General features: G+C 41.0%; 3 protein-coding genes across 3 annotated transcripts; 1 reads left to right on the forward strand and 2 right to left on the reverse strand.

Moving 5' to 3' along the window:
* Positions 1-321: 321 nt before the first annotated feature.
* gpr161b (G protein-coupled receptor 161b) lies at positions 322-6,665 on the reverse strand. Its single transcript, XM_086145176.1, has 6 exons — positions 6,531-6,665; positions 4,719-5,106; positions 2,356-3,077; positions 2,119-2,226; positions 833-958; positions 322-710 (listed from the first exon to the last, which is right to left on the reverse strand). Exons 2-6 carry the CDS (start codon positions 5,060-5,062, stop codon positions 457-459), a joined length of 1,554 nt encoding a protein of 517 aa, XP_086001302.1. The 5' UTR covers positions 5,063-5,106; positions 6,531-6,665; the 3' UTR covers positions 322-456.
* A 1,811-nt stretch (positions 6,666-8,476) lies between these two features.
* otc (ornithine transcarbamylase) lies at positions 8,477-13,232 on the reverse strand. Its single transcript, XM_086144554.1, has 10 exons — positions 13,077-13,232; positions 12,874-13,012; positions 12,638-12,719; positions 11,509-11,596; positions 11,235-11,388; positions 10,739-10,861; positions 10,524-10,577; positions 10,255-10,404; positions 9,176-9,313; positions 8,477-9,095 (listed from the first exon to the last, which is right to left on the reverse strand). Exons 1-10 carry the CDS (start codon positions 13,157-13,159, stop codon positions 9,036-9,038), a joined length of 1,071 nt encoding a protein of 356 aa, XP_086000680.1. The 5' UTR covers positions 13,160-13,232; the 3' UTR covers positions 8,477-9,035.
* A 1,185-nt stretch (positions 13,233-14,417) lies between these two features.
* On the forward strand, positions 14,418-26,986 carry rpgra (retinitis pigmentosa GTPase regulator a). Its single transcript, XM_086144505.1, has 12 exons — positions 14,418-14,502; positions 14,805-14,930; positions 15,433-15,525; positions 15,761-15,823; positions 15,916-16,074; positions 16,350-16,499; positions 17,563-17,721; positions 17,844-17,999; positions 18,209-18,333; positions 18,494-18,685; positions 18,934-19,212; positions 20,659-26,986. Exons 1-12 carry the CDS (start codon positions 14,475-14,477, stop codon positions 24,934-24,936), a joined length of 5,808 nt encoding a protein of 1,935 aa, XP_086000631.1. The 5' UTR covers positions 14,418-14,474; the 3' UTR covers positions 24,937-26,986.
* Positions 26,987-27,303: the final 317 nt, after the last annotated feature.

Raw genomic sequence — 27,303 nt, forward strand, 5'->3', positions numbered from 1 at the left:
TTCCTGACATGGGTTTTACTGTCACCGATAACTTTTACTTGATAAGATGGACAATGCAAAAGTAACATGATTACAAAGGAGTAATATTCAATTTTGGAGAATTTTGGAGATACACTATATATAGCAGTATGCAAATTACTGTAATCATACGACCATTTACAACAGTTGTCGAGGCTTCCTATTTGATTGCATGATTCTATAGACAGCTGGTTATCACTTTTCTAAGCTAAGTGACCAGTAGGTGTCCACTTTTCCACCTCTCACTTTTCAAGTATGGAGAAGTCGTGTGTGAAGATCAGACTTTGTGAGCTGCATCGTAGAGCCTTTAAAGTAGTCTTGTCAAAAGGTAACTTGTGTTTATAATAACAGGTTGTGAAACTGTTGCCCGTAAACTGACTTAAGTTCAAAAGAAAGTTAAAGGACCAGCTGCGAGCAGGTGGGTTATTCCTTGACATACTAGTCTTCTTCATCTCTGTCATCTTTGACAATTCCTTCATCGATACTCTCCAGCCTCAATCTCTGACCATCCAGGTATCTGGGTCTCGGGGCTGCTCTGGCTGTAAACAACCCCCCTGGTAAACCTTGCTCACCCCCAAAGAGGATGAGCTTGGCATCACTCTCTATAGCTCTTGCCAGACAGGATGCAAATGCGTCGAGGGACTCGTGTATCTCTGCATGGACCTGGACCGAGGATGTGTTGGTGCTCTCAGCTGTGAAGACATGCAGATAATATCAGTGTAGCTGCTTGCTTGACAATCTTAATTGAAACCCTCAGTTCGTAAGAAGCCTTTCCTTTACCCTCTAATAAAAATGGGGAGGAAATGACTGATACCTTTGGAATGCTCCACTTGGTCTTCAAAGGTGACCGAGCTCCTCCTCTTCCCTGATGGATTGCCATGAGATTGTGGCTGGGAGGAGCCATCTGTGGACATGTGATCCAGCAGCATCACGTCTGTGCCTGCAAGGCCCATATAGTACACACAAAGGCTGTATAATTAGAATTAGAAGCAGCAATTCACAGACAATTCGCAGTATACAAAGAAAGGCATCCTGACAAAGGCAAATGAGCTCAATGATCCGGGCATGTGACCTGCTCCACCCATAATATTGAACCAAAAACAAGCAATGTGAGATCTGCTGGAACAAAGGAAGAATATTTTGCTGTACAGTTTGAGACCAGAAACAAGGCTGAGTCTCACGTTTACTTGCACTGTGAATCACTTTGTCTCCAATTATTACCATTTTCATTACTTATTTGCTCTGGGACCAATAAAGTACTTCTGATTTTACATGGAGGAAGAATCTTTGTACTATTGCAACTGCTGCTCATCTGCAGGGGCTGAGACAAGGATTAGATATTAGATCTGGGACTAGACAGTTTTTATCTGAAGCAATTCATATAAATAAAAAAACAGATGGAAAATAAAGCTAAGTTATAAAGAGATATCAAATTTCCATTAATTTTTAACTGAAGCAAAACTAATAAAAATTAAAACTCCCCAAGCTTCATCTATCTGAATAGATGCACTTCCTTCAATTTTAAGATCGCTTCTGCAAAATCAACACAGGAATCAATGACCGGTCTATCATACCCCCAACAGAAACTAATTTTAGATTGATCACTCCTGTGTCTAATCTGAAGCTCTCAGACATGTTGTCAAAGCGAGATTAAGCAAGTATTGCAGTCTTATGTGGCGTCATATTGGGACACAAGCCAGTGCTGTGGTAACAGTAGTCCCATCCCTGCTTATTACTGCTGATACTGGCAAATCTTTCAAATGTGGAGCCTTGACAGACAAATAGATAGCAAACACTGCAGGGGCATTTAGCTTTGTTCCAATCCTTAGCGGCTTTGTTTTGGTAATGTTTATCCGTGATCAGATGCAATTGTGTTTTTGCATTACTTTTTGGTCTGCATCATTTTAAATGTCTCTAAGGTGTTCATAGCACAAATTTGTGTTAACAGTAATAGGGCAATTATTGAGATGGTATTCAATGACAATAATTTTACAATAAGTAAACTCATGAGATTGGTATCACTATCATCATGTAGAGTAAACCTGAATGAGACGCTTCTTAAGCTACAAGCTGGGCACTCTTCCTGTGTGCGGCACTTACATGAATCCTGAGTAAAACTGAAGCCGGTGTCTCCTGTGCTGCTCCCAGGGGCCAGCAGGTGTCCTCCGCCAGCCAGCATGGCAGTCAGGTGAGGAGACATACCCAAGTCTGGTGCAATATAAGCGGGCATGTTTAGTGTAACACATCATGTAGTTACATCATGCAACACACACAGCACAGCACACATTATCTTCTCATAATGGTAACATTCCTGTGAATAGGCTGCTGTTCTCCCACCTGTAATTCTGTTGGAGATGCTGAAGAGGCGGGATGTCCTGTGACGTGTTGCAAATGACTCTCTGTAGTATCGGTCTCCAAAGCACATCCCCAAAAGCTCCTTCCTCACAGTCTTATTCCACAAACCGTAGATCAGTGGATGACACACTGCACTGCAAAAGGACAGCCACGCCACCAGCGTCTCCAGCCCATGAGAGACACTTTGTTGTCCAAAAATAGCCTCAGTACACACCACCCCAACATATGGTCCCCAGGTCATTAAAAAGGTCCCAATCACGACCAGGATTGTGACAAATGCTTTACATTGACTCCCCGCATACACCAGGCTACGACGGCTTCCATTAGAGGAAGTGGAAGTGCTTGAGTTTTTGCGTCCATTCCTCTGGGCTGCGCCGGAGTCATCCTGAGCCACCACAACAGTCCCGCAGTGCACCTTCCTTGCTTTCACTCGGGCAACGCGGAAAATGACACCGTAACAGGCGAGCATGACAAAAAATGGGGGAAGGATGCACCATGCAATCCAGAAGGCTGTGTAGCTTGGCTCCCTGTGCCAAGAGGCAACGCAGGTCCACTTGAAGCAGTCGAACTCAAAGGAGGACCAGCCGAACAGAGGAGGCAGGCAGCCCACCAGGGAGTGCAGCCACATATAGGCAATGACCACGACTGCTCGGTTCCCTGTGATCTTCATTGGGTAAATCATTGGGTAAAGCACTGCGTAGTATCTGTTGTCATGTAAAAGGACAGAACATAATGAGGAGTGATATATTGAATTTAATGTTAAGTCTTGTGTGACAGCTCTGTTGTGATATGGCGCAAAATAAATACATTTGACTTGACAAAAGCTTCTGACTGCAGCTAACTTGATGCAGCTTCACTGAACAGTGGTTTGAAACAAAACTTCGTAGAATGAGCAACACTTTGCCGATTTTTTGCCAATTTTCAGGAAATGCTTCTTCACAATGACGGAGAAAAGATGACATAGACTAAGCAATTTTACACATGAATTAGTGTGTGACACTGATATAAATCTTTTGTGAAACATTTAATGGATGAAAGTCAGTGTTTTTCCAAATAGGTAAATGTCTATACAAAACGAAGGAGGAGCTTGTGGTGGATACTGATTGGCGAGCAACCAGTCCCACAACAGAACAGGCAAACCCCTTCTAGGTCAATGGTCCTGCCCAGCAGCAGTGACTGGACATTTTAAGCTGCTTTACAAAAGGAGTAAAACTTGGGATTTGGGACACAGAATTTAAGTGGATTTTCCCCATTCATGGGACCTTTAAACATGACCCAGATAGAATAGACAGTACCTTGCACTGTACAGAAAGCACAGACAATCTATAAGCATAGATAAACATATATTGGAAAATTTGTGTGATGCACCAGCAGTCCTTAATTTTGCCCAATAGAAAACAGAATGAGCTCCATTGACAGCAAATACTGGGCACCCATTGTAAGACAAATGATGTCACTGTCAGACACTTTTCCTGGTTCATGACAAATTAAGTTACAACGAAGAAAATTTTAGTTAGTTAAAAGGGTCAAACATTCAGCAAAACCACGTGTCTCATACATCACTAAAGAATGCGGCACACAACTGCAACCTGATGCCAAGGCCAATTAGCACGTTTACTCTCAGTTTCTTTGCTTATGACAACTTTGAAAGATTTTGGTGACAACTCTGCCTCAGTCTATAGCCAACTACCATAAAAAAACAAACTATTGCTTGGAATTTTGGTGATCATTTCGATTGAATTCACTGAGAGATGGATGCAATTATAGCCAGCAGCCTGTTTACTTTGCTAAACAAAGTTGGAGAGACAGGGAAAGTCACAACCATCTGACTGTAACATAATAGCAGATCTTTAAATATCTCTTTTAATTCTAAGAACCTGTGAAGTGTAAAATGACAAGAGATTAACTTATGGTGCCACGGTACAGTATAATTTGGGAAACATATCAAATTAAATTGTTCATTGTTCATTACTTTTTGCAGTAAACATGGCTTTAATGATCAAGCTGTGGCTGTGTCTTTCTCTGACAACTACAAAGATGACAAGAATCAATGTGCTCAGTCTGAAAAAAAATTATATATTTTTTTCTTCTCACAGTAGTTTTCCATTGAGTTTTACATTCCTTATTTTTGCTTTGCACTTTCCCTTTAAAGTAGGTTTTATAAAACCTGTAGTCCAGTAGCAACAAACTATATGTTAGTTCCTAAGTATTTTACCCTTTGCTTTTTTTTTAGTCTCGTGATGAGACAAGTGGTCACAGACAGAGGAAGGCTCTAAGTGTCATTTCGTTTTCTGCAAGAAAGTGAACATGGCAGCACTGATCTAGTGCTGTCACTGTGCCCTTACCTGTCAATGGCAATGGCTCCGAGAGTGAGCATGCTGGCTGAGCTGATCAGAAGGTAGAGCAGGGCGGTGAAGTTGCACCACACCACCCCAAACACCCACTCTCTCTTAACAGAACTTACAGCCACAAATGGGAGCACCAGCAGGGACAGCAGCAGATTGGACAACGTCAGGCTGAAGACAAACTTGTTGCTGGGAGTGAGCAGATAGGGCCTGCGATAGAGGGTGACCACAATCAACAAGTTCCCCAAGCAGGCGAGGAGCGTAATGGTCACGATGGAGACCGACTCCAGGGCCGCCAGACCCGCACCATTGCCAAGCCCGGTGCAGTTCCTACTGGTGTTCATGGTGACAGACTGGGTTGCTTGACAGGTGACAGAATGGTAGGAGACTGATGAAGAGGAGGAAGACAGAATGAATAAACGGAATAATGTGGAACACCATAAGATATTAAGTTAACACACCACTACTTCTTTTTTCTATGAAACTGCAAACTTTTTTGAAAGATGTAAAGGAAATTGTAAACCACAACTGAAGGGTTCCCTTATATCTGTGCTGTCTGACCCTACGATTAAAAACCCACAGCAATGAGTCCAACCATGTCTACAAGAACAGCTGGACAGTTACACAGTTTACATAATAACTGTAAATGTTTAATGAAAAATGTAAAAAAAAAAAAACACATCACTAAATTCTTTGTTTAAAGATTTGAATGAGGAGAAAGACACTCTGATAGTGACTTTTGATGGAGCTCATCTTCTGAATATTTAAAAGACAAAATGTGACCTCCAGCTAGCAATAAGCTGTGTACTTAAACATCAATTCAGTAAATAAATAACAGTTAAATAGAACACAACTTGCCCACTTTATCTCACAGGCGCTTAGATAAGATAAGATTGACTTTATTGATTTCATATCAGGGAAATTCAATAGTCAGAGCAGCATTACTGGATAGACTGATAAGTTTGCAAATATCAGTAGTAGAGAGAATATAAAATAAAGGTAATTGATATAAGTGAACAAAGACTATGCATATATATAATAGAATACAAAAATATAAATAGATATATAAAACGACTTCCCATCTTGCAAAGTAACATTTACATTTACAAGAAAAGCACTTCAAAATAATCGTTCACGACATCCCCTGCAATTTCTTTTGTTCTGCAGCTATGTGGGATATTGCAAAATTGACTTGCTGCATTGACAGCAGTTCTGCATATGCATGCAAATTTGTACCGATAAACACAATGTGATAAACACCTGCATTTCTAACTAGGAAACACTTGTAGATAAATTTAAAAAAAGTCAAGGTTTCGTGATTTTCAATTTCAAAGCTTAGAATCAGTAATAATCAGATAATATAAATCTCTACATGGTAAGAATGAACTGAATAATTAAGAACATTCGGGAAGAATTAAAACGATTATCTAAGTTCCTAAGTCGCTGGTTTTACATGTTTATTGGGAGGGGAAAGTTTACTTATCTTCGGACAACCCCCGTTTGTTGCATTTTTTACGGTTTTGGGCTATCTCCTCCTGGGGGGTTTTAATTGCAGCGAGGAGAATCGAAAATGGGGGAAAAAAAATAAAGGGGCAACAATGGCGAGGTTTCATTTACGACGTACGTTTCTTTTTTTTGTCCGATCGAAACTAAATGTTAACCATTTGAAACTCAGTGATGCAAAAAGTTGGCTAACATTATTTCCAGCTCGCTAGCAAAAAAACCGTTGATTTAGCTAGTTAGCCTAACTTTGTCGGGCTACTTTCTCCCATTGTCCCGCGGGCTCCGGCGCTCACCCCCCTCTGACGTTACCTGATTTGGACCGACGATGCGCCTCCACATTTTCTCCTCCGCCGAGCCGACTTGTCCATCTCAGTCGTCGGTTTCCACATGACGGCTCAGCCACAGAAAGACTCGGCTTAACATCATCGACAAACCTTTCGCTATCTTCAGTGACCCCCCCACCCTCTCAGCCGAATCTCATACGGCCAGCTGCAGCGGCAGCAATGGCGTCCTCCTCCCACATCGACTTCGCCTCCCTCCCCCGACGGAGCGGGTGGTCGCCCGAGACGCGACGGTGCCACCACCGTGGAGGCGTACGTTATTTATTTGTCGTCAAAGTCCGCATAAATTGCGATAGTGCTTAAAGTGTTCACTAGTTTCGAAGTAGTGGCGACGTACTCGACTTTGACTGGTTGATTCACCGCGACGTGAGCCGCCAGGATTCGGTGAAGATTACGAGGCGCCGAATCCGACGGACGGAACTATGACTGGACTTGGGTTTATCAGCCCGGACCACCCAGGTGGATCAAAGGTTCCCGCACAAATACGTCACACTTTGTTAGCCAATCAGCGAAGGCGAGAGCTCCCTACTATGGCCACTAGAGGGCGCATCCCGCTTCATTCTGAGCACGACAGGTGGTTAGTTGACCGACTGTTTATAGACGATCCAAGTCCAAAAGCAGACCATTTGACTAGAACACAAATATTTGCTTCGAGTGTGCTGATAGAAAAGTACAGAGAAGGCCTGGGGGAGCTGCATTGTGTTTTTGTCGACCTAGAAATTATATGAGAAAAATCTGGAGTAGCAGAGAAGTATGTTAGAATGGTGCAGGACATGTATGCTAGCTGTGAGACAGTGGTGCGATGTGCGGTAACGGTAACAGAGAAGTTCAAGGTGGAGGTGGGACTCCATCAGGGATCAGCTCTGAGGCCCTTCTTGTTTGCAGTGGTGATGGACAGGCTGACAGATGGGGTTAGACAGGAATCTTTATGGACCACGATGTTGGCAGATGACATTGTGATCTGTGGTGAGAGCAGAGAACAGGTAGAGGAAAATCTAGAGAGGTGGAGGTATGTGCTGGAAAGGAGAGGAATGAAAGTTAATCGCAGCAAGACAGAGTATATGTGTGTGAATGAGAGGAACTTGGTTGGAACGGTGAGGCTACAGGGAGTGGAGATCAAGAAGTTGGAGGATTTCAGGTACTTGGGGTTAACAGTCCAGAGCAGGGAACAGTGTGGAAAAGAGGTGAAGAGATGGGTTCAAGCAGGTTGAAATGGGTGGAGAAAAGTATCAGGGGTACTATGCGATAGAAGACTATCAGCCAGAATTAAAGGAAAGGTGTAAAAGACAGAGGTGAGACCGGCGATGCTGTATGGCCTAGAAACTGTTACAATGATGAAAAGACAGGAGGCAGAGCTGGAGGTTGCAGAGATGAAGATGTTGAAGTTCTCTTTGGGAGTGACCAGGATGGATAGGATCAGGAATGAGTCATTCAGAGGAACAGCACATTTTAGATGTTTTGGAGACAAGGTCAAAGAAGCAAGACTGAGATGGTTTGGTCATGTACAAAGGAAGGACAGTGAATATATTGGTGACCGGATGCTGGAATTGGAGCTGCCAGACAGGAGGTCTCGATTTATGGACGTAGTGAGCGAGGATATGAAGATAGTTGGTGTGAGAGGATACAGAGGATACAGAGAATAGGGTTAGATGGAGAAGATTGATTCGCTGTGGCGACCCCTGAAGGGAAAAGCCGAAAGGGGAAGAAGAAGACGACAACAGTGGTTGTAAGTCTATGCTTGGTTGTGTTATCTCTGCTGGCCTGTCGTATTTTTTATCAGTTAGTCTGTGTGACAAAACCATTTCATTCACCGGTAACACCTCTTACAATAGATGTTATTCTGTCAACCAAGTCTTGGGAAACAAAATATTGTTCCATTGTTCTCAGAGTGCGATGACAATAAAAGTCCTTGAATCCTTATTCTGTTTTATTCTTTTGAAGTCTTGACTACATTTTAAACATTGCAAACAATCAGATTGGTCATTCCAATGCGTTTCTGTATTTCTCACAGTTGTTTCCCCCATATTCTGTAAACTAAATCCTACGGCATTTGAGAAATTAAAATTGGTTACTTTTTTATGAGACTGCGAGGGTTCTCACTCATCCGGGTCATGGTCAATCCTTGTCATATGTTAGCCTGGAAACAGGGCTTAGTTTCCCTTCAGTGAAGATGCAATTGCTGCACAACAATTCACTCATTAACACAGCAAATCCTTTCACCTTTTTCCGAAGCCAAACCCCTGCAGTTATACAGTGGTAACTCCACATGGTGTGTTGGAAGTGAAAAAGTTCCTTGGACGACATTTGAAACATCTTGGAAGAGAGAAACTAAGTCCATTTGCAAGTTAAACAATAGAACACCATTTTAGTAGATTGCTAAAACTTTGATCTATAGATATGTACCATTCTGTCAGAATTGCTTCATATCAGAATGACAATGACAATGTAAACATGAGCTGGTAGGAGACTGTAGTTAAAATTTGAGCATTGGTATTTTGGGAGTATAATCTGTCAGAAGAGACACCATCAGACCCTAAAGGAGAGCAGAGATTTACTGATAAGTCATGAGATGTAAAAAGTCAGTAAAAACTCCTCAGAGACCAGGTTCCTCACCATGATTGTCCATTTTCGATTCTCAGCCTCCAGAAAGACGAGCGACCGGGGAGAATAGATAACCTCATCAGTCACCTCCTCCATTTTCCGGGGAAGACAATGCAGGAAGGTCCAGTCTTGTTCTGCAACACTTCCTGTCTGCATGGGAGCAGTGCCAGAACATAGTGGCATTTAGTGGCAAAATATAAAATATAAACTTGGCCAAGGAAATGTTTATTTCCAGAAAATATAATTTGATACCCTACTTTGGATTGATTGAAAAAACTTTTTTCAGGTCTCTTACCAGTAAATGATTATTTTAGACAGGCAGACAAAGAAAAGACTGATGAATTATATATATCAGAACTGCCTCATGGGTGACCTCATAGAGGTTGAGTGGGAACTGAAAAATAACAACAGTAATTTTGGCTATTTGTGCAGGAAAAAAAAAAGAAAAGGAAAGAAAAAAAAAAAGAGTACCGAGATGGAATACTGAGAATTGTTATTCATCCAATCCAAGCATAAGGATGAGAAAATAAAATCTGACCAAATGAAGCTTTTACTGGACTAATACATGAAGATGGGAGGCATAAAGATTATTTTTGTAGTCATTGGTCAGAATTTTGGGATTCATATATGAAGAATACAAATCCCTCCAAGAGTATTCAAAGAATCCAGGCAAGTGCATATTGTGAAGTACAAAGAGATGTGGTGGCAATGCACAGAATTTGTCACTGATCTGCCGTACTGACACTGCAGACTCTCCTCATAGAAGATCTTCCTCAGGACGGCCAGCATAGTTATGTTTTTTCACAGAAGACCCCCAGAAGAGTATAATCTATCTACAGGTTAAAAACTTATCTTAAGGCAATTAAGTTTGTTTATGTCCACATAACAAATGTTTATGTTTATTTATGTCCACATAACGCAGTTGCTCCGCTTAATTTTTTCAGTTACATTCCTGCTGGTTTTTGGAGCGTCTTAAACTAGAATCAGCCAAAAATCCACTGTGTAATCTACAGGATATTATGTGCATGACTGACTTGTATTAACACAACATGGGTTGGACTATATTTTCCTTTTTTAATGAAACAAAATACCTCCATAGTAATCTGGTAGCCTCGGAAGTCTTCAAGCCTCCTGGACTTCTCCTCCTCCTGTCCCATGCTGATCCAGGTGTCAGTAACCAAAACGTTGCTGCCACGGGCTACCGCCATTGGGTCATGGGTCAGAACAAACTGGGTACCATACTGACACAACATGAAATCATTTTAAAACTTGAAAATTTTAACTGTGTCGTTTGATGGGGAAAAATCTCATCCACACACAGAGATTGAATCAAAAGAAGACACACAAGATAAAACATTACCTCCTGGGAAAGTCTCTGTGCCTCTTCAATAACACTTTTTTCTGGTTCATATCCCTAAAAATAAAGACATATTGTTTAAATTAGTAGACTGCACTCATGTACTGAAGTAAACCTCTGGCGTGAATTATATTCGGTATATGTCTATAAAACTACAAACAGATGGAAAAGATGACTTAAGTGCCTGTCAAATGTAAATGATTTAAAAAGTGACAAACCTTAGGTGTAGCAATCTTAAGGTGGACTCCGAGCTTCGCTGCAGTCATCATAAAGGAGTGGAGGACATTGTTTCCATCTCCAATCCAGCTGACTGTCAGCCCCCTCAGATACCCGTAATGTTCCTAAAAGAGAGCAGTCTTAAGAAATTAACGTACATAATGGAGAGTCATATCATCTTGTATTATACCACATGGGACAACATTTCTGATTCTTAGAAAACACCACCATTAAAATTGTGACTTAAGTCACTTTTAACATACATTTGCTTGAGTAGATCTTTAGACTGATAGTTTTTCTTCTATTTCAATTACATCAGAGTTACAACACTCATTTGAAGAGAACATTTTGCTATGCTTTCCACTTCTGGCTTTGTAATAGCTGAAACAAAAAAAGGAAGGACCTCTCCTGACAGAAATGTTTAAGACGTGTCATTATATTGCAAAGCAATAATTTATAAAAACATGTATCATGGCAGCTGATGTGTCACAGGCCTACCTGTAGGGTAAGGAAGTCCGCCAAAATCTGTATTGGATGGTAAAGATCAGACAGGCCATTAATGACGGGGATGGATGCCTCCCTATCCAGCTCCTCCAGTGTGGAGTGGCTGTTAACCCGTGCCAGTATAATATCGCAGAGCCCTGAGAGAACCCTAGGGTTTGAGAAGGGAAGCTCTGGGCTTTACTGTTATCTGTATAATTAATGTGCGTCTGCCTCTGTGTCTACCTCAGAAAAATATCCAATTAAGTGAAGGAATAATCACTAGACTCACCTGGCTGTGTCTGTGTTACCCTCATTCACTCCGAGATGGATGTCTTGGGAGGTAAGGAAACAGGGGTGTCCGCCCAGCAAGGCAAAACCTTGAAATTGTTCATGGACAATTTTAGGTTTTGTAATTGATGACTGGTGCTACTGAATATGTATGTGAAACTAAAAAGTCTTTGGGTACACTTGATCATAAACTCCTCCTCCCCACTCTGAAACTTAACCTTAATATGTAGTGGTCACTTAAGCTGATGATGATGCCCCCTATAAGACAGAGACTGGTATGAATATTATTCTTGTTCTCCAAATTAAGACTAAAAAGACATTAATGACTTTAACTTTCAGTAAAAAAATACCAAAATAATATACTGTTTAAGAAATGTATTATTGTAGAAATGTTAAATCTACTCTATAATAATAATAATAATAATAATGATAATAATAATTATTATTATTAGTAGTAGTAGTACAACTCTATATATTCCAAAATTAGATTTGTGATTCAACACTGTTTTAACCATTGCCAAATTCTATTGTGGTGACTGGCTTTAGTTTTACTTGGAAATGTTTCACTGCTCATCTGAGAGGCTTCTTCAGTTCGCTTCGGAATCAAAACGTTGACATCAAAAGTGCATCTAGCGCGTCTTCTCCTGTGTATTTTTTGTATTACCGACCCTTTTGTCGTTGGACCTCCTCTATCGGACATCTGTTCCTTTGCCCCACACATTTGCACATATGTTTGAATTAAAACGCAATATGTTTATTACCATTGAGTACAACCTTTGCAAAAACCTAACAATACTAAGAAATATTGTTCATTATCATTTCAATCGGTCACCCATTGCATATCGTGCCCATGAAGGAGGACAGTCAGTGCAGAGGCTCCAGAGGAACTTTTGTTGGGGGACTGTGATGCCATGTCAGCTTTTCTCTTGTCAAGGCAACAATGGAAGCAATCAGTTACTGCTGAATACTTTTAAATGAGCTCAGCACAGTCTACAATGTCAAATAATACATGTCTTTTTAACAGTTCTTGTATTGTATTTGTATGAAGACCATAATTGCTTTCAGACAATCACTACACAATAAACACCCTCATGTATTTATCAAATACATCTGATGAACAAAATGCACACCTGTTTCAGTAGATAATCTTGTTCTGGTGCTCCTCTTCTCAAATATCATAGCAATTGACTTTCCTTGCAAAAGAGGAAGATACTAAAATAGACAGGAGAATCAACCTAAAGCTCAGTAAGACTTCGCCCGCGCGCGCGCACACACACACGCACGCACGCACACACGCACGCACACACACACACACACACACACACACACACACACACACATCAGTTAGTGGGCTAAAATTAGTTACCTGCTTTTCATGCTTGATTCGATATTTTAAATCCTTAGAAACCCACAACAGCTTCTTGATTTCATCGGAACTGAAATCTTTAAGAGTTAAAAAACTGCGACCCTTTAGGTTGACAGCTTCATAAGAAGCGGCTCCAATTCTGAAAAGGTGGAATGAAGTTATGATACGTGCACAATATTAATTTATATTGCATAGTTTCTTACCTAACCCCTCGGACCGTAGTTGCATGAAAAGTTTTCAAACATTTGAAAGCCGGGTTATTTAGTCTAAACATTTTCGCAGACATTTTAGCAGAGACGCCTATTCAGTTGACTTTTCACGTAAATTTAGTTCATCAGGCCACGACAGAAAGTTTTCCTTCACACGCCCATGCGGTACCGTGAAGGACCCGGGGTTGCCAGATCCTGTGACAAATTCAAGCCCAAGTTGATAGACTGAACCAGATCTTTGAAATCTTACCAAAAGCTGCAAAACCAATGCATATGCTAAAAGAAGCATGCAAGGCTCGTCAAGTTAAATAGTTGGATAACTAAGTTTATGCACAAGTAAATTCATAGAATGAAACTTACAGAGGAATAGATGCTCCTCAATCACAAAAAAAGTGAGCAGATGCTGTCTTGCAAGCTGAACACAAACACCCACTAAAAATTGAATACATTTGAATAATCCAAATTATATATATATTTAAAAGTGTAATGCAGACGGCACTAGTGCAGTCATATTTTATGAAATATTACCTTCAACCCCTTACTTGAACTCAAGTCGTTTAAACATATATCTACTGAGTCAGTATCACGGTTTTCCGTCTTGGGAGGCTAGATACTAGTGGGATGAAAGCTTTTGCAGCTTTTGCCATTCGCTTTCTTTGCCGTTTGGGCATTATGAAGGGGTTATATCAAACAATTCAGTGATGCAAACATGTCTCAACAGTACGTCAAAACGCCCTTGATTCCAATTTGGCAACCCAATAGTTCACCAATGAATGGGCACCCCACCCGGAAGTAAGGCGTGGCTTCATAGACGTTTCACGATCAAGAAATAAGATCGTATTACGGGTATATTTAAATGTATGCGTAACACAAGTATGACGCCTGGGTTTTCATTAAAGTTCTAGGGGAGCTAAATATTTTCATCCATTAACCTGTTTGAGAGAGGATATGAAAGTAGCTGGTGTGAGAGAGGAAGATACAGAGAATAGGGTTAGATGGAGAAAGTTGACTCGCTGTGGCGACCCCTAACGGGAAAAGCCGAAAGAAGAAGAAGAAGAAGAAGAACCTGTTTGTGAACCCTCGGAGATACGGTTGCTAGGCAACGCGTCAAAACCAGGGATGTTTGTACGATGGTACAGTGAACTGACAGTCGCGAATATCAACTATTAAACGCTTTATCCTCATTTCAAGACCCTATCCAACCGACAATATAGTTAATATCAATTTTAAATGTAAAATTAAGAACTAAATGTAATTTTACGTTACACCCCCAACCTGTTTGAGGAGTATGATGAGGGCTGACGTCAGCACACCTCTTCTTCTGTCCACGCCCCCTTTCCGTCGTATCTCGAATCACCTGTCTGTCACCGCGGACCTGCAGGCCGAGCGGAGATGGGACGGGCGGACCTTGATATACCCGGTGAGTTTGCAAAACTACCCCCTTTTTGTTTCATTACACATATTACTGTGTAATCAGTTCTCGCGTGTATCCTGGCTGCTTCCTGCTCGATACGTTTGTGTGCGTGTGTGTGTGTGCGCTCGGAACCTGCGGCTATTTCTGTCACTGCTGCTACTTAAACGCCTGATGTCTGACAGCAGGCTGCGTTGGGATTTAGTGGGGTTAAGTTCGAGAGAAGTGCGTTACTGTGCCCTTTAGGTCATCTTAGGGTGCTGCAAGTTCAATCAAGGCTGTATTAAGAATTGTCACCTGTTTGTCTTCAGAAACAGGAGCCATCTTCACATTTGGAAAGAGCAGTTTTGGGAACAATGTTCCCAGCATGTTCTGGTTGAGAAATGACCACCCAGTAGGCATATCCTGTGGAGGAGAGCACACTGCTGTTATCACAGGTGACCATGGCAACTGAATCCATTAGCTTTTATATTTTATTGTTTAAATGTAAGGGTCACTTTTTGACCCCTTTGTTCGAGTAAGACAGAAAAAATAATAGAGAACAATTATTTGCACTCTTTTAGAATATGTTTTCTGTCTGAGGGAGCAGCCATAAAGATGGAATGTATCTTTCTTTTGCGTGAAGTTTTACATAGGACATTTTCATTTGTTTGTAAACGATAATAAATGGCACAAATCATGGTGTACTTGGAAGATGTGAGATAGACAAGTGCTTTTCCATTTCAAGAGAGAGGTCTGTCTCAGTATCATTGTATTTGTGCTATACAGTGACAATGAAGCGTTGCTATTCAATTTTCTATTCAACATTTGAATGAAAATGGGCCTTGTTTTAGGTTGGAAATATAAAACGATAATGAAATGATTCTTACACAATATCAGGATTATGAATCAGTTTACAAATGTTCCATTTATTTCCATATACATCTTCGATCTCTGCAGGAAACGGGAGGCTACTTATGTTTGGCGGTAATACGTGTGGCCAACTTGGGTTGGGATTGAAACCAACTACCAAAAAACCAGTCTCTGTGAAAGGTATGTAAGGCTGTATTTAATGATTTTCTTCAGTGACTAAAATGCCAGTTTTCTTCATCATTGAAAAACGACATACTTTAAACTTTCAGGAAAGAATGAAAACACCATGAAATCCACAGATTTGTTTGAGAGAAATTCCATCCCTGCAATGTATTCTCTTTATTAGATAGAGTTGAGCTGCATTATCAAGCAAGAGGCCTTCAAATTTTCATTGGTGACTTTATTTCCTCTTTAGCCTTAAAGTCTGAGAATGTGAAACTTGTTGCTTGTGGAAGAGATCACACTATTGCCTGCACATGTAAGTTGTGAGTAAATGATACAAGATCATTTTGTAAAATTAATTTTCCATTTGCATAGAACTATGGATATACTCTTTCTCTGTGGTTTCAGGGCAGGGCAGTGTGTATGGAGCTGGCAGCAACCAGGATGGGCAGCTGGGTTTGGGTCATTGCAACAGCTCGTCCTCATTTCAGATGCTTCATCCATTTTGTGACAGAGCTTCGATCAAAATGCTTTCTGCAGGATGCAACACTTCCGCTGCCTTAACAGGTTTAAATAGCAAAAAGTAATGATGTGTTTTTGGTCTCCAAAACACCACTTCTCACCGAAATTTAGTTTCCCGACTTTGGGACAGATAAAGGCATTATTTTTAAAAGAACCAGAAATTCCACATTTTTCACTGTCAATGTGAATGTGACAAATTTGAAAGGCATATCTGTTACTTTTTCAAAATGAGTTGCCTTAAATACACTCATTCAAAAATATTCTCAATTGTAATTTGTTTTTGTAATGTTTGAATTTGGTCTGTGTTTCTGTGTTGGTAGAAGACGGAAGACTGTTCATGTGGGGAGACAACTCTGTGGGTCAGATTGGTTTAGGTGAGGAGGAATTTTCTGCAGAACCCAGGGAGGTGAATGTGGGGGAAGCAGTGATGTGGGTGTCCTGTGGCTACTATCACTCAGCATTTGTTACAGGTACAGCAGTGAAGGTCAACCATAACACATTGCATAAAAATGAATTTCTCTGTGAAATCCCTCACGAGAGCCAAACTGTATTTCAAAAAAGAAAAGAGGACATTTTAAAAATTCCCTTGTATTCATACATAGCAACGCAGGAATCCCTCATTTGTCTCAATGTGTGTAATGTTGTTACCTCTTCATCATCTGGATCAATCAATTTTAATTAAAACAGTATTGAGCCAGAGTTTTTCCCAGGCAAACACCCTCCTCCTGAACCAGTCAGTGCAGTCAGTGCAGCTAAAGAGGGATGTGGCTCAAGCTTTATATTGCTGTGGTAATTCTGAAAGCTCATTTTTTTTAACATGATCAATTCGCGCATAATTACACAACTTCACCTCTATATTTAGGATTGTTCTACTCGATGACGAGTCTTAACGAAAGTTAGTGTGTTTCTGGAGAATTGGTCAAGGACTACTCGAAACTATGGTGTAGATGGGTGATTCATTTTTCGATTTGTTTCACACAATATAACATTTTAGCTCAAAGGGAGTTGAGCGAGACTTAAACTCACATCGGTTTGGGGCGAGTGCTGTCAGCTATTTGGAGAGTCACTGTTAGGTTTAACTGACACAAGTAAAAGCAATATTTTTCAATATTTGTTTTGACTTTTAACTGTCAATTTTTATACATTTCTTTACAATTATTATTATTATTTTTTAAAATGTTTATAAAATTGTGGGTAGGCCTTTCCTTAGAGGTGAAAGTAGTGATAGGACGGAACACATGGAAAAAGAAGTTTAGGTAAAAAATTTAAATCTTCCTGAAATGGTAAATTTGTAATATCATGTGTAACATCAAATGGAGAGGCATAGAAACAAGCGGCTACGAAGAACTTATTCATATTATCTTCATATAGAATTGCATTGTGCAATAAATAAGAAATTATATCCAAATGTATGAATATCTATCAATAGAAGGTCCACCAATAAACTTCACAAAAATACTTACTTTATAAAAATATGCACGCATATATCGTTTCTATATTTGTTCCGAGCCTGCTATGTTGGTTTCATCCCAGCGGCAGGCAATGTCTACACATTTGGTGAAAGTGCAAATGGGAGACTTGGACTCCAGGTGGGTCAACTGGCCAATCACAGAGTACCTCAACGGGTGCGAGGCATTCTTGGCCGTGTCACCCAGGTGTGCTGTGGAGGGGAGCACACTGTGGTGCTTACAGGTAGGTGAACTATACTATTGTACATCCGTATGTAGACTCTAATAATAACAATGCCACTGTGTAATTTTACACAATCTACTTTGCATTGATCATTTTATTTCTTGTTTTTTTTTCTGTGTAAGAGGGGAACCTTTGCACCTTCGGAAGGGGTCAGCATGGCCAGCTGGGCCATGGGACATTTCTGTTTGAAGTAGACTCACCGAAACCGCTTGAGTTTTTTTCGAATGGCACCATTAGTTGCATCGCCTGTGGAGAGAACCATACAGCTGTCATAACAAGTGAGTAGACTTTCAAAAGCGTTTGATGTATCTGTTTTATTCAAAACAGTTCCATATCAGCTGATATGGAATGAGTCCGCTATTAAGATCCACGAAGACTGTTTCAGTATTCAATCAGCATCTGAATCTCAAGCGACAACGTAGCGGGTACACATATTAGATAATAAAGTCTGCAGACTTTGGAGCCCTTTACTTTCCGGTTTCCACAGATAGTGGACTGCTTTACACTTTTGGTGATGGTCGACATGGTAAACTGGGGTTAGGGGAGGAGAACTTCATCAACCAGTTCAGTCCGACACCTTGTACAAGGTTTCTCAACTACAGTGTAAAATTAGTAAGTAAAAAGGGGTTGGCAAGCAACCTCTGCAGCTTTATCCTTGTCTGATTTTTCTTTTGCATGAATAACCTCTAAATACTGTTTTGAAAGTTGTCTTAAATGCTTTGTATGTTCAGGAATTTACCAAGCATCTTTTCGTGTCCTTATGTGTATAAAGATATCCTGTGGGGCAAATCACATGCTGGTACTAGCTGAACCAAGACCACCGGAAAACCAGGTACTAGTACTGGAGGAAGATGACACAAGCGATAAGAATTATTTGAAGTCAAGTAGCTCAGTAGTCCTCCAGGAGTCCAGTGCACCAGCACCACGAGGAGCCTTGTCTGCTCGAGCTCAGCGCAGACAACAAGTAAGAACATACCATTTCAAGATTAATTTCTTTCACAAAAATTTCCCGTCATTATGATTGCTGTTGCAGTATTTTCTAGTGGTAATGATCATCATCGGTATTGATTTTCAATAGATGTAGGCATTACTTAGATTCATTAGGGGGCAGTGTTGTATTGGAATCCAACTCTACTGCCACTCACTCATTTCTGCAATAGCTCTGAATTTGACTCACGGGTAGTTCCCTGCTTTTTCCTTTCTGTTTTTCAGCTATGTTATGTCGAGCAATTCGGGGAAATTTTTAAGAATCTCCCATGCCTCAGTTCTGACTTCCGTAACACCTCCTGGCAAACATCCAGGAATATCTTGAACGCTAAACCTTACTCAAACATCAGCCGGTCATCATTCCACAAGCCCCCATCAAAAGTAACAGCAAAGCCACCGATCTCCCCGAGAACTCCCCAAAAATCTCCTCAGGGTCCTCGTTCCCCTTCATCACACTCACCCCGGATAAAATCTCTATGCAGCATACCCTTCAATCCTAAGGAGGTCCCTTCTCCTTTACTGTCACACAAGTCCACATCTAATCAGCACCCCAATATCCCAGTTGCAAAAAAAACTCCAGAGAAAAGAATATTGAAAGTGGCACCAGCTAAAAAGGCCCAAAGTGAAAAAGTGTTGGCCCCTCCACCATCCAAAGAAAGCTGTGGCCCCATAAGATCCCCCACTCATCTTTCCAGTCAACCTCTCAGCCAGGACCAGCATCCTGTCTCTCCACAAACAGGTATTTTGAACCTATAATTTTAACAGCTTCCTGAAATATTTTTTTGTAGTCAGCACAGAGCTGAGTTCGTCTTGCAATGCCATGGGAATATAGTGATGCTAGAATACAATGGGTTAACCAAGATGTCTCTTATGTTTTCAGAAGGCAAATCTGTCACTGGGATCATCATAGCAGATGCCAAAGAGAGTATTTCAACAAAAGGAGTTAACCATGACTTCATGCGTATCACAGTGAGACAATGGACTGTGCAGTGCTGTGATTGTGAAAGTGTAGAGATTAACTTTGACTGTCGAGTCCCTAGAACAGCAGTTTGCTGTCAAGGTTACTTGCTTTTGTCGTACTATGTGTGCAGCCCAGGACCAGGAATCAGTAAAATTCAACACTCACTGAATTTTCCAGGAAATATGCACAGCTCAGCATAGCAAATTTGTGTGTGTGTGTGTGTGTGTGTGTGTGTGTGTGTGTGTGTGTGTGTATGTTCTTGTCATCTCGTCACTGACTGTGTCTGTGTGTAGACATTTTCCTTGAGATGTAATACTCAAAATGATTAACCATGTAATTTAATAGTTTTGGAGTATTGGCCTTTTATTTTATTATAGTCTCACATTAATTTTCTTATTTGCTCACATTTGGAGATTAACATCCAGCCAATATTTCAACGTTTTAGGGTCTTTTAGGAATCTGCCCCCCAAACACAGGAGCACGCACGCACGCACACATACACACACACACACACACACACACACACACACACACACACACACACACACACACACACACACACAAAAGGCAATGTCTGGAAAAGGTTTAATCCTCATCATTGTTCAATGTTGTGAATGTGTTTGCTGTTGGTTGTCAAAGAAAATCATTTGCTGCTTAGTAACCACTTCTAGTTTTAATGATGATGTTGAACATGCATGCATCTATGCACTAATATAGACACATGACTTTTTTAAATGAGCAAGTTTCACATTATGCCTTTAAATACTAGTGCAACACCAAACGTGCATACTCTCAGGATACTCTATTTAAGTAATACTTACCTCCTTATTGACTGAATACTTACCATTCAGTCTCATTTATTGCAGTGCTGCAGCTGTGCTAATATATATTGATATTCCGGGCATCTGACCTCCTTTTCAATCAATTCTCTCTCTTTTCTTTCAACAATTTTTAAAGAATGTTTAGATTTTCTCTTTGATTCCTTACAGAAGAAGAAAACGGGCGCCGCTCTGGAAAGAACTGAGCAAAAGGCAAGAGAATTTTTTGAACGGATTGGGTCCAGTGGAAATACAAAACAAAACTATGACAAGGAAGATCTCCAAAAAGCCTCATGCTCCTTGAAGGAAGAGTTGCCTAAATTGAACAAGAAGAATAAAATTTCAAAAGTCACATCTAAAGGCAAAGAAAACACCACCCAGCACTTAAATGAGATAAACCCACAAGAAGACCTCTTTCATTTCAAATCTCCAAAACATCATGAACCCAAGATATCAGAATTAAGTCCAAAAACATCACAATCGTTTAGGGAGACTGAGTCACATCAGGAAGGGACTGAATTCCAAAATGATAGTGGAAGAAAAGGAAAATCTCAACAATCTCCACTCATTCAAGACCGCGTGAGACCCAGCTCTTCTGTTAAAGATTTGATATGGACTATGGGTATGCCTAAAAAAGAAGGACCTAAATCCAAAGCCTTTGACAAAACATCCACTGTTATTGAAGTTTGCAAGGAGAGTGATTTTCCAAGCGTAGCTGTGAAAAGTGGACGCCAGTCATCTGTTGAAATTGTTGCAGCAGAAGAGAGCAGACGTTCTGGAAAGCAGGTTAAAGTAACTGACATCAAACCAGGTAACATGGAAGTGCAACAAAAGGCACAGCCAGATAAATCCACTCCAACAGAAGGTCTGACCATAACGGAAGCTAAAGTGAAAAGTAAGGCATCGAATGTGAAATCTTCATCTGCTCTGGCTGGCTCCACAAATCCCCAAGGTATGAAATTTGCTCCAGCCAAAGTTAAAAAGAAACAGCGAGAAGTCAAATCCACAAGAGGGGAAGCTCAAAGTCAAAGAGAATTCCCGGACACTAGTAGAGGCAGAGAAAATGGTGTGGAGAACTCAAACTTTGCCAATAACAGAGCTCAGAGAATGACATCCGTTAAGGGGGATTTGCCAGGTAATGATGATGCATCTCTAAACGAGAAAGAGAAGGCAAAAGAATCTGCACCGAGGAGAAACGGGAAGAAACTTAAGGTCAGGGGTGCAGCTGGTGTAGACAGTGAGGATAATATGAAGCTGCTGTTCCAGCGGCGTGAAGCTACTGAGGAGCTGTCTGACCTGGTTTCTGGCAGTGGTGCTACACCTATGCTTGGCTCTGTGCCTTTTGAGAAAAGACCACCTTTTTCAGAAAGAGACGATGATATTTTGACCAAAGAAAAACAAAGGGGGAGTGAAATTCTCAGCGATGCATCCTCTTATCTCCCAGTCATTGCCGTGGCAGGTGCATCTATAGGGGCCGTCGGTGAGGCTCTGACTAACATGAAGGACTTGCAGTCTGAGAGTGACACGACAACTCCCACGCCACTTCGAACCCCCAACAGAGTGAAGCAGTTCACAAAGCAGAGCGCAATTATAAATCCATTCATTTCCACCTCATCGTCATCTTCAGTGGAGAAATCAAATGCAGAGGAAGAAGATGCCAAAAAACAAACTCAGAATAGTGTGCTGCTGGAGTCTGAAAATACTGTCAGACATGAAGGATATGATACGAATCCTAATCAATCAAAACAGGAAGTGATGAAAAGTGACGCCTCTGAGCAGGTTGAGAGTGACGAAGATTTGTCCCAAACAAAAACTCGGGCCACAAATATGAAAACCTCCAAAAAAGAACAGGAAGAAGAACATGATCATCGTGAAACTACTGAAGAGGACGAAGGGGGTGACGAGGAAATAGAGGAACAGGAATATGAAGATGATGAGATTGAGGAGGATGGAAGTAATGAAAAGATCCAAAAAGAAGGTGAGGAGAGTGAAATTAGTGATGAGGTGGAGGCTGAAAGGGAGAGTGATACTGGGGATGGGGAAGAACAGCAAGAACAAATTTATGAAGGGGAGACAGGATTGGGCAGTGAGGAAGAGTTTGACAAAAGCAGTAGTAGTAGTAATAGTAGTAGTAGTAGTAGTAGTAGTAGTAGTAGTAGTAGTGGTAGGGAAGGGGAGGAAGGAGAGGGTAATGAAAGTAATGAAGAAACGGATAAAGGTGAATATAGTGAAAGTGAGTCCGGGGAAGAGGAGAGTAAAGAGAGCAAAGATGAAAATGAAACAAATGGTGATTTAGAAGAGGGCAAGAGTGATGATGAGTCAATAGTTGTGGATGATGAAGATGGGGAGGGAAGTGCAAATACAGAAAGCAATGCTACTTCTCATGGTGATGAAGAGGAGGAAAGTGAGACTGACGAAAAGGTTGAATCTGAGGAGGAAGGAGATGATACTGCTTCTGAAAGTGAGGATGAGGAGACAGACTCAAAGGACAAAGACACTGATGAAAGTTTGGGGGAGGAAGAGTATGAAAAACAGGATGGAGGACGTCTTGAAAATGGTGGGGAGGAAGATGAAGATACGAGTGGTTTAGAAGAGGAGGAAGAAGAGGTCATATTTGAAGATTCAGAGCAGGAGGAGGATCAGATTTCAGAGGAGGCAGAAGAGGATGAAGTTGTAGCGGAAGAAATGGAAGACATTGAGGAGGAGGAGGAGGCTGAAGAGGAAGAAGAGGATGAAGTCGCAGAGGACGAAGAGAAAGACATTGAGGAGGAGGAGGCTGAAGAGGAAGATGATGATGTTGCCTTGGAAGAAGAGGAAGAGGCTGCTGAGGAAGAAGATGAAGAGGTTGCTGAAGAAGATGATGAAAGCTTTAAGGAGGCAGAAGAGGATTATGATGAGTTTGCAGAGGACGAAGAGGAAGAGGAAAATGAAGAGGTTAAAGATGAGGTTGCAGAAGTGGTGAGAGAAAATGGAGAGGATGAGGTTTTGGATAATTTGGAGGAAGAAGAGGCAGAGGGTGAGGTTTCAGAGGAGGTGAAGGAAGGAAAGGATTGGGTTGTCAAAGAGGAGAAGAAAGAGGGCCAAGATGAGGTCGCAAAGAAGGGGGAAGATTGGGCAGACCAGGCTGCTGTGGGGGAGGAAGACAGGGAAGAGAATGAGGTTTCAGGTGAGGCAGAAGAGGAGGATGAAAGTGTGTCTGCCAAGGAGGAGGAAGAAGAAGAGGTGGATGAAGTTCACGTTAAGGAGAAAGAAAAGGATGCAGAGGAAGGACGGGGCGAGGAAGAAGAGGAAGATGAAAGTGAAGCGGTCAAGGAGGAGGGGGAGGAGGAGGAAGAGGAAGGGGTGGATGAAGTTGCAGCTGAAGAGAAAGAGGATGAGGATGAGGAAGAAATGAGTGAGGATGTTTCAGGTGAGGATGAAGAGGAGGATGAAAGTGAGTCTGCTGAGGAGGAGGAGGAAGAGGAAGGAGTGGATGAAGTTACAGTAAAGGAGAAAGAAAAGGATGCAGAGGAAGAAAGGGGCGAGGAAGAAGAAGAAGAGAATGAAAGTGAGGTTGTCGAGGAGGAGGAGGAAGAAAGGGGTGAGGATGATTTTTCAGGTGAAGAAGAAGAGGATGAAATTGAGGTTGAGGAGGAGGAGGAGGAAGAAGAAGAAGAGGACGAACTTGCCGGTATGGATAAAGAAAAGGATGCAGAGGAAAAAAGGGGTGAGGAAGAAGAGGAGGATGAAAGTCAGGTAATCGAGGAGGAGGAGGCAGAGGAGGAGGAAGAAGAAGGGGTGGATGAAGTTGCAGCTGGAGAGAAAGAAAGGGATGAGCTTGAAGAAAGGAGTGAGGATGAGGTTTCAGGTAAGGAAGAAGAGGAGGAAGAAAGTGAGCTTGTGGAAGATGAGGAAGAGGAAGGTGAGAATGTTGCCAGTAAAGAAGAAGAAGGGGATAAAACAGAGGAGGAAGAAGAAGAAGAAGATAAAGAGGCTGAGGAAGAAGTTGAGGAAGAGGAAGAAGAAGAAGAAGAAGATAAAGAAGTGGAGGAAGAAGTTGAGGAAGAGGAAGAAGAAGGTGAGGAGGAGGAAGAGGAGGAGGAAGAGGAAGAAGAGGGGAATGAATCAGAGACAGGGCTCAAAAAGCAATCAACTGAAGGAGAGAGAGGTCATGAAAGTGAGGATGAGGAGGGTGAAGAAGAGCAAAGCCAAGGTGGCGAGATGAGCGAAGAGGAAGACAATACGAAACTAAAAATAGACACAGTTCCAGCTGAAGTGGAGCAGGAGAGTGAGGAAGAGGAGGAAGTCAAAACTACTGCAGGAACTGTAAAGGGAATACAAAGCAAAGCAAAACTGATAGACAAACCCAAACCAGCACTGAGAACGAAGCACAAAGCTGCTGGGGAGAAGAAGCGGGACAACAAGACCTTCTGGACCAATGTGCTACCTCAGTACCTTGACTTACAGTGAAAGTCAAAGACAACCAGTTTTCTACTGAGTTACTGTTACACAATCACAACACAATGACCAAAGAAATTTCCAACCAAAGATATTCATCCATCTGGACGACACAGTGATCAGCAAGTAAAATGAGAAATATGGAAAAACCACACAAGCAGCATCCTTTTTGAAGAATTAGAGAAGATCTAAAGGTGAGAAGACACGTTCCTTCAGTGGAGACAATGGTGGAGGCGGTTGATGCTTTTGTGACAGATTGAGGAAACCTCACAGGGTGGCTGGTGATGTCAGTGCCACGTTTGATACACAAATTCAGCAGTTTTCATTGTAAGTGAAGACAACCCTTTCTTGCTAATCCAAAAAGTCTGTTTGCAGTTGTACATGTAAGACTTGAGTTTATGCGCAGCAGCTCGACTCAATACCAGGGATCTGAGAGTCCTACACCCGAGACATGAAACAAATCTTTTGGAGTCACGTTCATGAGTTTTAATTGAACCCTTCTTTAAAAGGAACTTGCAATTAAAACAACATTTTAATTTCTGGAAATTTTTTGACCAAACACAAAATTGCTCCCATGTAATTTATTTATTCAGTGTTTATCCAAGAACAAAGCAACAGAAAATAAATTGCTTATTAAAATTACAGAAGACAAGTAAAGATACTTTTTCTTTAATGCTGGCATCAATCATTCATTTATTTATTTATTGATGCATTGATACATTATCTATCCTGTTTGTCCTGCAGTCAGGGACGCAAATAAAGGCAGCGGGCTAATATGACATTCTAAATTGCTCAGATGTCAGAATGAGCGTGAATGGTTGTTTGTCAGTACATGGAGCCTTGTGATCAAGTAGCAACCGGAATTATTATGATCAAATATATTGGTAGACGGATGCTGGAATTTGAGCTGCCAGGCAGGAGGTCTAGAGGTAGACCAAAGAGAAGATTTATGGATGTAGTGAGAGAGGAAATGAAGGTAGGTGGTGTAAGAGAGGAGGATACAGAGAATAGGGTTAGATGTTTGGAGAAGGTCAAAGGGCAAAGGAAGGGCAAAGTCGAAAGGAGAAGATTAAACCAGTAAATGATATAAATTAACATCGTATTCATGCTTTGTATGTCTGAACGTGTGATGTGCGTTAATAAATATTTAAATTTTAATTGAATTATTCCTTTTTTAAAAACATCCTTGATGTAGAGGAACTTGCTGCAGCAACTTGCTGCTATTCACATTCCTCATGGCCAAGTGTAGAAATCTGACTTCAAAACTGTGCTTGAGATTTTAATCGTAAATTATCTAAACTATGTATGCAAGGAGAAAAAAAAAGTGGTTGTGAATCTCTGAATAGTAGCGCCACACATTTAAAGAAGACCTGGAGATGATCTAAGCACAACAATATTTACAACAATAATGTTGGGCGGCTGCAGTTGCTACAGATAGTCTTCATCTGACATGTGTGTAAGCAGTGGGCTGTAACCCCTGTGTAATTACCGATCATGAGTACCTCTCTCAGTCGTTGTGACCCTGTTCAACAATTCACATCATGTGCAGACTCGCCTTTACACACTTCACAATGTTTGTGTCACCAAAAATGAAATCGTGCCTAGTCTTTCAACATATCTGCACTTTCCCCCAGGTTCAGTTGGTTTGTGAGTGTGCACCTTTTAAAAACCAATAATCAGCTTTGAAGGCCGCCTTTGTAAACCTAAAGCTAGAATTGATCTGTGTCGCTAAGAGAAGAAAAACATTTGCGGTATTTCTCTGACACCCATCCGCACTTTGTGCAAGAGAAGAATTTAAGTATTGATCACAGCACTGAATCAGAAAGGCCTGGCAGGGACACACACCTGACCATTTTGTTTGGTCTGAGATTTGTATTTCAAACTTTCATTTCATCCAGCAGGATTTCATACCAACATGTCTGTAATGGCTTTGTAATGTTTCGGCTATTCATTTTGTCAACTGGTTATAAAGAAAACAGTAGTTTCTATGAAAATTCTTGAATACTATTTCAGACTACATGCTAATTATGCGTACATTTTTGGAATACTGTAATGAACTATCTGCTGGAAATGATTTACTTTCATGTGCATTTGATAATGACAAGAAGTTGATCAAAATGTTAATTTATTGTGTTCATATTACTGAAATGAAAACCTAGCCATGGTTTTACCTCTGTTTCTGTTGGCCAACAGTTTCACTGATTGAATCTTTTCCAAACATGTCAGGCCAGATTTGATGGAAAATATATTTTTAGATTTTTTTTTTCTTTACTGTTACATTTCAGAAAATTGGTTACTTTCTGTTCCAGCCAGTGTTTCCTGAAGAAACAAAAGACATGCAGTTTAATGTGCAATAAAGAGTCATTATATAAGTGAGCA

The sequence above is a fragment of the Fistularia commersonii genome, chromosome 4, assembly GCF_037954325.1.
Source record: "Fistularia commersonii isolate RoL2024-O1a breed Wild chromosome 4, RoL_Fcom_v1.0, whole genome shotgun sequence".
NCBI classification, from domain to species: Eukaryota; Metazoa; Chordata; class Actinopteri; order Syngnathiformes; family Fistulariidae; genus Fistularia; species Fistularia commersonii.

Coding starts and splice junctions, on each gene's coding strand:
- gpr161b (XM_086145176.1), bottom strand. CDS start 5,062: ATGAACACCAGTAGGAACTGCACCGGGCTTGGCAATGGTGCGGGTCTG. Junction 2,227..2,355: donor CATCTCCAACAGAATTACAG/GTGGGAGAACAG, acceptor ATATTGCACCAG/ACTTGGGTATGTCTCCTCAC. Junction 959..2,118: donor CAGTTTTACTCAGGATTCAT/GTAAGTGCCGCA, acceptor TGGGCCTTGCAG/GCACAGACGTGATGCTGCTG.
- otc (XM_086144554.1), bottom strand. CDS start 13,159: ATGTCTGCGAAAATGTTTAGACTAAATAACCCGGCTTTCAAATGTTTG. Junction 10,405..10,523: donor CACAGAGACTTTCCCAGGAG/GTAATGTTTTAT, acceptor ATGTTGTGTCAG/TATGGTACCCAGTTTGTTCT. Junction 9,314..10,254: donor GCTACCAGATTACTATGGAG/GTATTTTGTTTC, acceptor GCTCCCATGCAG/ACAGGAAGTGTTGCAGAACA.
- rpgra (XM_086144505.1), top strand. CDS start 14,475: ATGGGACGGGCGGACCTTGATATACCCG. Junction 17,722..17,843: donor GCACACTGTGGTGCTTACAG/GTAGGTGAACTA, acceptor TTTCTGTGTAAG/AGGGGAACCTTTGCACCTTC. Junction 19,213..20,658: donor TACCCTTCAATCCTAAGGAG/GTCCCTTCTCCT, acceptor GATTCCTTACAG/AAGAAGAAAACGGGCGCCGC.